This window comes from Larus michahellis, chromosome Z (genome assembly GCF_964199755.1).
Source record: "Larus michahellis chromosome Z, bLarMic1.1, whole genome shotgun sequence".
Classification (NCBI taxonomy): domain Eukaryota; kingdom Metazoa; phylum Chordata; class Aves; order Charadriiformes; family Laridae; genus Larus; species Larus michahellis.
Window position 1 is genome coordinate 9,925,926 of NC_133930.1, and position 13,170 is coordinate 9,939,095.

General features: G+C 55.1%; 1 protein-coding gene across 1 annotated transcript in view; it reads right to left on the reverse strand.

Annotated features, from left to right (window-relative positions):
* The window catches only part of NOL6 (nucleolar protein 6), a 30,813-nt gene extending 19,244 nt beyond the window's left edge, over positions 1 to 11,569 (reverse strand). Inside the window, exons 1-19 of the mRNA XM_074570320.1 lie at positions 11,510 to 11,569; positions 11,184 to 11,405; positions 10,131 to 10,247; positions 9,685 to 9,864; positions 8,882 to 9,050; positions 7,978 to 8,112; positions 7,679 to 7,842; positions 7,093 to 7,213; positions 6,690 to 6,748; positions 6,425 to 6,526; positions 5,800 to 5,915; positions 5,215 to 5,392; positions 4,705 to 4,827; positions 4,396 to 4,544; positions 3,426 to 3,501; positions 1,474 to 1,614; positions 1,063 to 1,180; positions 699 to 853; positions 302 to 465 (exon numbers count right to left, since the gene is read on the reverse strand). Coding sequence (XP_074426421.1) covers positions 302 to 465; positions 699 to 853; positions 1,063 to 1,180; positions 1,474 to 1,614; positions 3,426 to 3,501; positions 4,396 to 4,544; positions 4,705 to 4,827; positions 5,215 to 5,392; positions 5,800 to 5,915; positions 6,425 to 6,526; positions 6,690 to 6,748; positions 7,093 to 7,213; positions 7,679 to 7,842; positions 7,978 to 8,112; positions 8,882 to 9,050; positions 9,685 to 9,864; positions 10,131 to 10,247; positions 11,184 to 11,405; positions 11,510 to 11,515 — 2,495 coding nt within the window. The 5' untranslated portion in view covers positions 11,516 to 11,569. The remainder of the gene's footprint in view (positions 1 to 301; positions 466 to 698; positions 854 to 1,062; positions 1,181 to 1,473; positions 1,615 to 3,425; positions 3,502 to 4,395; positions 4,545 to 4,704; positions 4,828 to 5,214; positions 5,393 to 5,799; positions 5,916 to 6,424; positions 6,527 to 6,689; positions 6,749 to 7,092; positions 7,214 to 7,678; positions 7,843 to 7,977; positions 8,113 to 8,881; positions 9,051 to 9,684; positions 9,865 to 10,130; positions 10,248 to 11,183; positions 11,406 to 11,509) is intronic.
* Between the last annotated feature and the right edge of the window lie 1,601 nt (positions 11,570 to 13,170).

Here is a 13,170-nt window from a genome sequence, read left to right on the forward strand (position 1 = left end):
TTGAGATTTTGGAGGAACAAAGGGGAAATGCTGCAACATGCTCCTCTCTAACCATGCTGGTTTTCGGTACTTGTCTCCCCATACCATTGACCTCAGATGTGACAGCAGGGACAACTGGTGCCATGCTCACCCACATTTGTCCCTCTGTCTTCCCGCAGAGACTCTTACAAGGTGGGCTCAAGGGCCACTTCCCACAGTGAGCTCCCTCTCCCCTCCTCCTCCAACATCCAAGGGCACCTTCACACCGGCTTCCAGCCACCTCTCGTGTCCGGGCCCCCCAGGCACACCCCACCTCACCTACCCATGCAGGGAGCTGGTTAGATAAGGCAGATGCAATGTCTCCAGCTCCAACTGCCGAGACTCCTCTGTGTCCTGGTACTTGAGCATCCCTTCTGGGGTCACCACTTCCTTCAAGATCAGGGGCTCCCGGTGGTAGGCTACTTGGAGACGGAAAACGTAGCCATCCTGAGATGGGAGCAGAAAGTGAAGTCAAGCTTGGTGGTAACATAAGCAGGCTGGTGTGCTACACTGCGCCTCAGGGACACAACAGCAGCAGCATCCTGGCATCAGCACTGTCCCACTACGCTCTTCCCTAGGCCCACCTTACAAATCCTGGTTTTGTCCAGTGGAACCACTGCCACAGCCCCCTGCCTGCCCCCTCCTGTCAGGTCTGGATAAGGTCCCCGTCACTCCCTTACCTTGTACACATCAGTGTGGGTGACTGCTGGTCTGCAAACTAGCTGGTGTTGCTGCTCGAGGAGCTCAGCCAACTGGAGGTGGAAGGCCGCCTTGATGCGTTTGATGGCATCTTTGTCCTGCGGCCACTGGCCACTGCCTTCCATATGGCAGACAACTAGGGGCAAAGGGACAGCAAGAGGTGAGTAAGCCCCATGCAGAAATGGGGTGTTAGATGGGGGTGACTAGGATTAGAGGTTAGAGCAGGAGAGCAGGGCTCTGCTCCTGCCTGCGGCACACTAACATAGAAGTAACGGAGTCAGTGTTGCTGCCTGTCTCCGCTTCCCCCCACCAAATTATCTCTTGCACACATCTCTCCCCACTTACTCTTCAAAGGGGATATGTAGGCTGGGCAGGGCTTCTCCTCTGAGGGAAGCAGCAAGTTCTTGGTCCTGATTCGGGTGTGGAAGGAATAAATTGGCTTCATGGGAATGGGAGGGAAGACCTGGGAGAGAACAGCCGTCCAGGGACTGAGAACAGGGAGCTGAAACCCCACGGCACCACGCACCCCCTCACCCCAAACCTGCCACCCCACCATCCAGCATGGAGGGCTTAGGCAATTTGTGCATAGCCAGCCCAAGGGACAGGACAGCAAAGAAGAGGCACCACATTGCTCCAAGGGATCTCAGGAGTCACAAAAGCAGACAGTGACTAATTCTCTCTGTCCCCATTCACCCCAGGGCATCCCCCCAGCTCCTTGCAGACCCCCATGCGCGGGCTGTGCCCAGGGACACTCACGTCCGTATACCGGAGGGCTGGATGGACACCCTGCACAGCCGTCACCGTCAGCGGTAGCTCCTTCAGGTTCCAAAGCTTGCGGCTCAGGTCGTCGTAGGAGCAGATGACACTGACCATGGCCTCCTCACCTGTCCCTGAAACCTGCAGACACACAGGGAGCCTCTCTGTTCACCTCTCCCGCTCCTGCACAGGCGACCACCTCACCTCCCTCTAGGGCTGGTATCACAGCCAAGCTTCAAGGAGCCAGCACTGCCACCCCAGGGAACAGCTTCTGGCAAGAGCAATCAGCAAAACAGAGAGGTAAGAGAGAGAGGAAAGACGAGAACAAGACTGTCTGCAGCTCCCCAGCAGACACAGGCATCCTAGAGGCTGCACTTCAAGTGGCAAATGGCACCAAAAGCTGTACTGCCACCATTCTCCCTAGGAAGGGAGAAGCTAAGAGTGACTTGGGAGTAAAGAGATCACATATTGGCAAGGTGAGAGGTCTGCTACTGCCTCCCTGCCAGATACGATGACACCAACAGAGATGGCAGTTAACAGAAAACTGCACCAACTACACCCTTAGCCAAGGCAGAGCTGCGAAACATGGCAAAAGTAAAGACAGAGAACAGAAAATCTCTAGGGCACTGCCGGAGCCCTAAGAGGGCAGGGCAGATGAGAAGCACCAAAAGGAGAATTACTGCTGCCCGTTTTGCTTTCACCTCCCCAAAGCACAGCAGAGCCTGAACAAGGGGGAGGAGACATCACTGATGCCAAATCGCCCAGCTCAGATGCAGCTGAATTGAGCCAACCAGCCTGGGCCTCATGGCAGTGCAGTAGCACCCTCTGCGGGGTGTGCCACAAATGACAAAATCCCTCCCTGTCTCTACAGCGGGCTGCACCGTCCACCTTGCATCATCCCCCATGTCCCTCGACCACGGCAGGCTACGCAGGTTGCCTGCACACAAACCCACCACCCCTCACACAGCAGTGAGTTTCTCCTTCATTCCTCAAGGACTAGCAACAATCAGACTCCTAAATGCCCCTCATGCTGCAGGGAAGTGCATCCCCTCTCAACGCAGAGTTTATCAGCCCTGCTCGCCCCAGGCTAAGCTTGCAAGGACACACAGATTTTGCTGCCTCACCAAACAGGCTGTACAAACTAGCACCTTATCCCAAATCTGACATGCAGCTCTGCCCAGATTGCAACTGCTCCTGGCACAGAAGGTTCTTGCGACCAGATTTGCTCCTCCTTGCTCTTAAAAGGGGAAAGGAGACAATTTCCTTCTCCATCCAACAACCAGGTAAAAGACCAGCAAAGTGGTGCTGAAGTGCTCATGGCTCATCTCCAGGCTTTAATTTCACAAGCTGGACAGCAGAAGCAGGGAGGGTGACATTTTCCAGCCTCCAAGATGCATCTTTTCTGTCTCAAAGCAATGCTTCTTTGTTTCAGCTGCACATTCAGCTGGAGCATTAAGTAGGGCTTAGCGGGCACGATCTAGCACTTTCCACCATGACAGGAAAGATCCTTCTCCTGGGTTTCCCAGCTGGACATACAGGATGAAGGCACAGAATTGTCTGGCCCATGTCCTGAAGGACACAGAACTGAAAGGTGCAGCCAGAGGAGCACAGTGGGACAGTGGTGTATCTTCAGATGATGTGGACGTAACAAACGCAAGCAAAGAGAGGAGGCCAACAGGATGCTTGCATGGGAAAATGGGGTGTGAGGGCTGCCATAGCAAGAGGACTTTAGAGGCTATACCTTGGTTGGCACAAAAGGCTTGGCAGATCCAAGGAGAGCACCACGCTGCCAATCGAAGCGCCGCAGGCAGAAATTTTCCTTACCCTCACTACCTTCTCCTGGGTATCACCAGCTGCCTCAGAGCCACAAAGCTAAAACAACCTCTCTATAGCCCTCCCCATACCACCCTTCCTTGAAAAACCCAAAGCCCCAGCTGGGGGAGTAACCATACCTCTTGCCCAGTCCTGATCACAGACTCCATCAGAGCTCCCATATAGCAGATGGAGGCTTCAGGAATGTCTGCATGGCTATGTGAAAGAAGACAACAGAGCATTAGAGCTATGACATGCCAACTCATCCATCCTGAAACCGCATGCTGTGCCACAGGCAAGAGTCTGCCCAAGGATGAGGAATCCCTCCATACAGGAAGGTCACAGTGAGAAGACCAATCTCTGTGCATTCCTCCCATGTCCAAGTTATCCACCCAAAGCAGCACAACTCCTCAAGCAGCTTCACAGGATTCAAAGCCAAAGGCACCAACGTGCAGCCTTTCCTCACAAGACCCCTCCTTGAGTCAGGATAAAAAGGCCCAGGCAACCCGTTTGTTCTGTGCAAGAGAGCCTCGGTTCTGGCAGAAGGCACAAACTACTACAGGGAGGCTTTCCAATGCTGCAGGGAGACTCAACCTTGAAATCCTCTCAGACCCAGTAGTGGTTCACATGAAACATCCGGCAAGGTCCAGACAGCTTCTTTTCCAGCTCTGCCAACAACGAGCGTCCCAACATCCCACCTGCATGTAAGAGCAGGACCATGCTGCCTCCTTGCCCTTAGCATTACCATGGTCCAATTGAATGGGGCTTTGAGCAACCTGATCTAGTGAAAAACGTCCCTGCCCATGCCAGGGATTTTGGACTAGATGATCTTTAAAGGTCCCTTCCAATCCAAACCATGCTATGGTTCTATCAGCAGAAGATATAGCAACATCTGCTTGCCCTCCCTACCTTCTCTTGGGGAGCAGCTCGCAGCATCAGGACCACAACTGATTATGATTTCCATATTTCACAAAGCCGAAACCACAACATCCCCCAAAGCGTGAAGCTGACAACGGGGTTACCAGGGATGTGGCACAAGCCAGGAAAGCGGCAGTGACCCCTACACAGCTGCAGGTCCCCCAGCCTCGGCTGCTGCTCGGCACAACTTACAGCTTCAGCAGGTGCCTGACAATCTGCTCAGGAATGAGACGTTTCTGGCAGATGGTGTCGGCCTCCCACACCACCGCCTCACAGATGCTGCCATCCTGGAACCGCCGCAGCTCTGATTTCTCCCCCCAGAAGGTCCGGAAGTCCAAGGCCTGCAGGGGGACATTGGCCAAGCCAGGCCAGGAACATGGGTCACTGCTGGGGCTGGCCAAACCACTCCCATGATGGTCAGCCAGCCCCGCAGCCATCTGCTACCACAGCATGGCACCAGCTCTGCTCCACCCTCCTCAGCACAAGGAGGGCTCCCCTCACCTCGGGGTGATCAGCCTGTGGTCCCTTCTCCAGTGTGCTGGCAGCAAACTCGGGGACAAACAGGAGCCCAAATGTCAGGGGCCCAACATCCTTGTGTTTTGGGGGCTCCGCATCAATTGGCCACTGTGGGAAAACAGGGAACATGAAGCACAAGGAGAGATGAGGTTGCTGGAGCAGTGGCTGCTGGGATATTGGGCTACTAGATGAATCTGCTGCAATGTGCCCTCAGGTGTCCAGACGCGCATGGACAGGGAAAGCGTTATTTAATAGGTCTCCCTGATGAAAAATAAGTTGTCTTCACCCTGCCCCATCACCGGGCCAGAACAAGCCTCCCAGCTGCACTCCACACCCCAGTGTAGGGCCTCAGATCCTGTATCCCCCACAAAGGGGACAGGACTGTCTCCTTCTTCATTGAGCAAAGATCCCCTCCCCATGCTCAGCAGTGCCATGAGGGACACATAAGAGCCCATGTGCTGTGAAGGATGCAGTGTCACTGCCAAGCTGCGTTACCTCAGGGATCTGGGGCAAGGAGTGAGCCACAAGCAGCGCTCTCTCAGCCAGCCCACGGGCCAGCAGCGAGACAATGAAGGGAAGGGCTGCAGCCACGTAGTTCCCACCCCGATCCATCAGCTCATTCAGCAGCTGCATCTTCTTGCAGGCACCCTGCAGCTTGGAGACATGCTTCAGGCTACATGAGAAGGAGGAAAACTGGTCACCCATCTCTGTCAGCAAATCCTTTCTGAGAGAGAGAGATATGCTAGAGGATGGATAAAGTGGGGAGCTAAGGACCCTGGCCCAGGATACGGGCTACAGAAGAAACACTGCACTGTGGCATCTCAGGATGCACCAGAAGAGAAGCTGGTCCTTGGGACAATCATCATTCCCAAATGCCAAAGCATTGCCCTCCTCCTAAGATGCTATCTAGACAATAAAAGCAGAATGGCCAAACGCAAGAGGCACCAGTGTCTACCTCAGAGCTAGCAGGGCCACCTCCCACCGGACAGGCCCAAATCCACCCCAGTCCAAAGTCAGAAGGAGCCCACTCCCCTCTGAACAGGCTCCTCAGCATTACCCCACCAGCCCAGCGACACTCACTGGAAGACGTGGTCAAAGGTTCTGAGCATGGGCTTTGGGGTCATGAGCAGCGCCTGAAAACCATCCACCATCCGATCATCCAAAATTTCCATGGAGTGTTTGGCTTCAAACTGAACCTGAGCGAGGAGACAAGACAGAGCAAGGGCATGAATGGGAGGGGGTAAGGAAAGCAAATCCCTCAGCAGTGGTCACCAGTGTTCCCCTACCAACCACAGGCACCCCAGCTCCGTGGTCACCAACAGACCCCGATCCCAGACAGTCTTTGTCCTCAGCGTGAAGCCAAGTCATTGACAGCCGTTGCTGCTGGCCAGACAGTCTCCTTGATAGCCATGACATCAAGGTTGGGGTTTTTTACTTCAAACCAGTTATTTCTGCTAAGCATCTGCTTGGCTCCACCCAAAGGTGCCCACAAAATGGAAAACAACCTTCCTCCATCATTCAAGCAAGACAGGTACATCCAAGTCTTAAAATTCACTTCTAAGCTTCAGAGCTGGAGATGGATGTTAAAAGCTTTAAAAACAACACTGAACCCCTTCCCCATGTCCAATGTTCCCCTCTGAGACGTCTAACCACTCTCTGCCTCCTAAGACAGCATCTCAGGATGTCATCAGAGTCTGCTCAGTACCTGGTGGTATTTGCTGGCAGTCATATCAGCGCAGAGGTTCACCAGGCCAGAGGGATCCACAAAAACCACTTCAAATGCCTGGTGGAAGTCATCCAGGACAGGCTGGAAGAGCAAACACAGTCTTTAGTGCCATAGCGCAGCACAAACACCAGGGCACCACCATCTTGTTGCCATCTGACATCCCCGTAACAGGCATGTCCCTGCCCAAGCAGCACTAGCAGCACAGCCAGACACAGGCATGAGACCACCCCGGAAGACTGCTTACCAGGGAGGCATCCACATCCTTTGCTAGGCTGATCCCTGTCACGCTCAGATCAGTGGTGGCTGTGGGCAGACAGGAAGGAACAAGTCACACCACCATCTGTGTCTTCCCCACTGATGATAGTGGTACAGCTACATGGCAACACCACTGTGGTCTCCTAACATAAACAGTGCTACAATGCAATGCTGGCCTCCACCTTGTGATAGGTCCCACCCACCCCTCTGCAAGTTGCTCCATCAAGCCCTGCTCAGCTGCCTCATCCCCTCCCATCCATCTCACCCACAGGGTCTCACCATCAGAGAGAGAAAAGCCACAATTCCCCCTTCTGCCACTGTGTTTAGGCTTTCATGCAGAGACTCTGGTGACACCAGCTTTTCCCTGCCCAGAGAGGCCCCTGGAAACTTACCCAGGAACTGTAGGGTGCTCCTCAGCACCTGGTACCCACTCATCATCTTGACGATCTTGCGTTTCATCAGCAGGTAGGCAACCAACATGGAGACCAAGAAGCCGCTGAAGCACCCCAAGCCCTGTGAAAACAGAGGGCTGAGCCAACAAGAGCTCAACAAGGCACTGCGAGCCCCAGGGCCCACCTCATTTGACTGCTTCTGCTCTCTGTCATCTCCAGCCTGGCAGCCCCCAAGCCCACCAGGAAGACGTTGAGGCAAAGCCCTGTACAATAAGCAGAGATATGGATCCCCTTGCAATACCTCAAAGTTATTTGGAAAATGGGACAAAATTCTCAAAGAAAAAAAACGACTACATCATTCCAGGGATGTCAAAGAAGCACGATTGTCCAGTACACACAGACTCATTGCAACCAACAGGGCAGGATGGAGCTCTTTGAAACCTAACATAACTCAAATCAGAGTCACAAGCCCACCACACCAACCAGGACCAAACCACCACCTTTCTGCCCCAGGAAAGGGAGAATAGGAAAAAGGCAGGTTAGCCAAACAAGCAGATCCTGCCCTATGCCCTGGCACAGGATATACCTTGCTGAGCTGCCGCTGGTTCAGCCAAACTTTGAGAAGGGCCAGGCCATCCTTCATGCCTGGGAAGTCAGTGGCTGCGCTAGACAAGAACTGCAGATGAGAGAGCATCACCGTGTCACAGAGGATGGAGTTGTTGTAGTGTGGGGTTGGGGGCTCAGTGGCTCCTGTGTGGGGAGACAACAGCACATTGGACCTAACCACAAACCACAGAAAAGGCCCGCAGTGAACCCACCTCTGCACACTGGGTGCAGTCTCTGGTTGAACCGAGCAGCTTGTGTTCCCCCAGCCTCAGGCCCTACCTTCTTTAGGGGTGCTCTGCTCCATGAACCAGGCTGTCCGGACATTGTTCTTGTTGGGATAGAAGCGGCTGGGTTTGAAGAGACCCAGGGCAGGACAGGCATGGATTCGGACAGTGACCACCTTCTCATCCTTGCCTGTAAGCACCAGGGTATAGATGTGCAGATGGAAGAGATGTCAGAGAATAACTTGAGAAAACTGAGAGCATCTCCAGCTTGGGGAAAGGAAAAAGCTCCTTCCCAGCAAAGCTCAGCAGCAGTGGACATCATCTCAGAGCAGAGAGTGACCACATCTCAGAGCCAACAATAACCCTGAGGTCACATTGCTCATGTCCAAGTCACATCTTCATCCCCCCTGGCTAGCCTGGTACCCCAGCACCCTCCTGTTCACCATGGCCTTGCCACACCACTGCCTGTCCCAGACCCAAACACACTATTGCCTGGGGCCTGCAGAAACAAGCAGCACCCAGCAGCCCATGCATCCCACATCATCTCAGAGAAGAGCCAGGCTGCACACAGCTGCCTGGGGAAGGCAAGAGAATGGCAGGGAGCAGGGGTGGGGAGAGCAGGGAGGAAGGACAGTGCTAGAGATAGGCATGTTTTTCTAGGGTCTGCTTTACTCCCAGAAGTACCTACATGGTGGGCCAGCCAGCAAGAACAAGGCTTGGGAGACCAGCCAAGCTACAAAAGAAGATTGGAGGGGAAGGGACCTTGAGGACTAGGCTCTGTGTGGAGGGAGAGGGTAATTAGGAGCATTGAAGCTCCAAAATTTATCACCAATTCGATGACAGCCCCAGAATGACCACTCTCCAAAGGGCCTGTTACATGGTATGAGAGTATCACCACCATCCTCTACCTAATGCCAGTACCCACTCACACCGCCACCAGAGCAAGGCTCAAGTGCTACCTTGGGGCCTCAGGAGCAGGATGGGCTTAAGATGGTTGCTGTTCATGTAGCCAAACTTCACGCTGCCAAACAGCTTCTCCTTGGAGAAGTGCTGGGCGATGTGGGCCAGGTACAGAGCTCTCTTCCGGTGGTAGCGCTGATTCAGGTTGTCTTTGTCCTGGAAGATTTCCTGGAAAGAGAAGGACAGGGCAATCCCACCTCGCTGGCTTGCAGAGTCCAGTTCAGACCGAGGTGGTACACCACCCTCCCTGGCCCCACAGGCAGCCCTGTCTCAGACGTGCAGCTACAGCCCCAAGGAGCTCCAAGGCGATCAGAAGCGCTACCTTGCTGCTGGCTCATCAGCCTTTAGGATCACAGGAGACAGAGTAGAGCCATGCAGCCAAACAGAGCATCACTTCATCTTAAACCCCATTAGATCAAGTCTGGGCAAAAGGGGAGAGAGCTCTAGAGGGGTAACATCCTGCAAACGTCACCCTCCCTGTAATACAGTCTTGGCAGCTGGGGCGGAAGTGCAATGGGGTACAAAGCTGGACAGCATCTATCTCCCTGGCAATGTGGAAGAGGGTCAGCCCAGGCAGAGAGAAGGAAGATCCTCGTGAGGAACTAAAATTAAAAGTAGCTCAAGCTCCAGCTGAGTGAGTGGTGAGATTCCACTCCCCAGCTCCTTGTGGGAGTAACCACACTGCACATGCAGATGCTGTAACCTCACTCAGGAACGGAGCGGGCAGGGCCGGTGGGTGACAGGAGTGAATGGGGCTCAGCCAGGCTCCAGGACACTTGGGAGCAGGCATAGCCAGACTCACCTGCGGCATGGTCACTGCCACGTCCACATTGATCTCTGGCTTAATGCAGGTGCCCAGCAGGTAGCTGCCCACCACCTTCAGCTCAGTTGGAGGCATGAAGCGGAACCTCCCCTTCACGCTGAACGGCACCTGCAGGAATGGGACCTTCACACCCTTGGGAAGCCAGGCCTGGTCAGTGAGCTGGGAACAGATGGGACACAAGAAACACTCTTAAGCATCACCAACAGCAGATGTGCAGAGACCAAGACCCCTCTCCTCACATCGCTGCAGGCACCTGCACCCAGGGCCTAAAGATGGAGTGTCTGCCTCTCCCCTCCAGATAAAGAAAAGTAATATTTCTTCAGTCTCTAAAGGAGACAGTCCATGAGGACCTCTGCTTGCACTGCAACAGTGAAGCCTGCTCCACAGAGGGATCTTGCCACCTCCTTCATCCCTCTGGAACGTACTTCAGTTTCTGGAGTCTCTGGGATGGCACTCAGCAAGCTGTTAATCTCATGGAGGAAGGCATCAATCTTCTTCTTCTTTGTCTCCTTCAATGTCACCTCCTTCAGAAGCTCTTCGATCTGCAAGGGGAAAGGGGACCATCAAAGGCAAATGCAACACTGGAACTGCGCCTGCCTTTTACCTTGTCCTTCAGCACAAACCACAAGCAGGTGATCTAGAGAACACACATGAGCCTCTCCACAAACCTTGCCTGGAGCTGCAAGTCAGGTCAGCTCATGGGCAGGAGGATAATGCAGCTCCCATCATCTCCTGTGAACTGGTGGGTGGCAATCAACTCCATCCCACCGTCTTCATTCATGTAGGCATAGCTCTCAGAAAGTTTTTTTGTGTGACAGGAAATGACCATGCAAGTTCACACCATGAACCCAGCCCTAGAGATCCTGCCACAAATACCAACAGGTAGCCAGGAGATCAAAGCCACTCCTCATAAAAATCACGAATGTTACAATCATCAGGACCCATCTAGTCACCAGCCTGACCTCCCCCTAACACAGACAGCTTGCTTTCCTAGGACATAAATAAACTTTCCTGTCTCATCCACAAGCTGGTCAAAGACAGAAGCAGGGTGCACCTGGTGATGTTGCTGCTTCATCCCAACGAGCAATACAGGGATGTAAGGTCACGCAAAAGCGAGAGATGTAATGGTCACGCTTCCACCATATTGCAGTTATGTGGTGGAGGGGTTCAATTTTAATGGTGTAAATGAGGTGCAAAGCCTGGCGTGGGATGGTAATATGAATTAGGGTGGAAATACCAGTAATACACTGGGTGCCCTGTAAAGCCTGTGCCTTCCCTCCCCGCACAGGGGCGGCCGCAGCCCGGATTTACCGGGTCGGCAGGGCTGAAGGGCTTGCCAGGGGTCCAGGGTTTCTTCCCCAGGCCGTTCCCGGGAATTTCCGGGTCCGGGGTTCCAGTGCTCCCCCCCGCCTCCCCTGCTTAGCCCCCAGAGGGGCAGAGCGCGGCCAACGGCGGCCCACTCGGCCCGCCCGGCCCACCTGCAGGCGGAGCAGGCTGGAGTGGAAGAGGTCCTCCGTCTCCTTCAGCTGGCTCAGCTCCTCACTAGTCGGCGGCTTGTAGAGCTCGGCCCGGCTCAGCTTGGCCGGCTGCAAGGCTCCGGGCCCGCTCGGAGCGGCCCTCTTCCCGCCCCGCGCCGCGCCCCCAGCGGGGAGCTCCCGGCCCGGCGCCGTCGCCTCCTCCTCTGTCGCCTCCGGAGAGCCCTGCGAGGAGAAGATACCACAGCTCGTCCCAGAGCCCCGCCATACAACGGGCCCTGGGGGCGCCGGGACCCCTCGGCCCTCCCTTGCCCCCACCGCCGCCTCACCGCCATGGCTGCTGCCGCTACAGTCGCGCGCGTGGGCCCCGTCACCACGTGCAGCGGCACGCACCCTGCCGGCGGCACAGAGCCGCTTCCCATTGGCCACGCGTTCCGGCGCGAGGCTCCTATTGGCTGCATTCCGCCTTTCCGCCCCGCCCACGGAGCCGAGCGCCCTTGCGGCAGGTCGTGCTGGCAGCGGCGCCTTTTGCGGCAGTTGCGGGGTGCTTGACGGCAGCGCCCATGCCGCCCCGCACGGCTGTGGGGAAGGGTTTCTCCGGGCGGCCGCCGCTGCCCCTCGGGCCCATCGAGGGCACGGAGCCAGGCGCGCCCCGCTGAGGTGCTCCCTGCTGCCCCAGTCCCCACAGGCCCCCGTCTGGGCCCCCCAGACCGCCTCGGCCCCCCACCTCCCTTACCTGGGATGGAGCCTAGAGCTGTCCCTGCTGGCTGTAAGGGCCTGATGGGCTGTAAGCCAAATTCACAGCATTTAACCCCAAAACTGCAGTTCTCGGGGCAGCCCGGCATGGTTTCACGTTCAGGCTGGCTGTGCCTGGGTGCCACAAGCCAGCTCTTGCCACGGGACGAACCCAGCCCGGGACCAGCATTACTCCACTGACTGAGGCTTACTTGCCATGCCTCTTGGGGACTCTGATTTAAGCAGTGCTGTATTTTTCACGTTGTGTGCAAAGGGCACCTTAAAATAATTGGGGCAGGGGAGATGAAGTATATCAGGGCTTAATAAACATACCAGACTCCAGTTTTCAGTCTGGCGTGACTTCATACTCTAGGCATAGGGAAAACTTGGGGCTGTCTGGGTGGGAGGTTAGGTGGGTAACCAGCACATCAGCTGGGCTCAGAGCAGCCGATGGCGGCTGTATATAGACATGTAGTAAAAGGACCTGCAGTTTGCACAATACGTGCAATTCTGGCAAACGCCTGAACCAGGTCTAAAAAATCATCCCTCCGTTTTTGAGCCTTGGGTGGCTCCGCAGTAAAGCTGTGTGTACCTTCAGACATGAGGACAGGACAACAGTCCTGAGTTACTTGACGTTTTCAAGACAAAGTGAAGACCAGAAGCATTTCCTGCAGCCAGAAAAGAGCTCTATTTTCCAACGCAGTCAGGCCAGAGGCAGCACAGCCGGGTTGATCCTGGGCAGGGCAAGTGTGGAGCTGCTTGTACACTGCCGAGCTGGGCTCTAGTACTTCATGATTAATCGGGGCGGACATCCCGTACGTGACCTGCAGAGAGCACAAGGCAAAGCTGCGGCAGCCTGACACGGCTTGGCCAGCTCCCAGACGAGCTCCCTGAAGGTAAATGTAGGAGTTCAGAGAACTCCCCCGTGAATTGAGCTGAGCTCTGTCCCCAACATGGGACCCCTAAGCCAAATCAGCGCACTGCTTGTGGGCTGTGCTCGCAGGAAATACAAGCAGGTTTGGGGAAAAACAAGCAGGTTTGGGGGGGAAATAATCAGGCTGGGTATAGGAGGGGGAAAAAAAACAACAAGCTGAGTGTTCGGGGGACATTTGCAGCTGATTTTCTGTCTGCCCTGCAGATCTTTGCTGCATCTGGCTTGCAATGGTGCTGGGTAGGCTCTCACCCTCACCTCTGATAGGGAAAGCAGAGCAACACCGTGTCCGCTGGTGCTCGCGGCTGCCCGGCTTTCACCCTG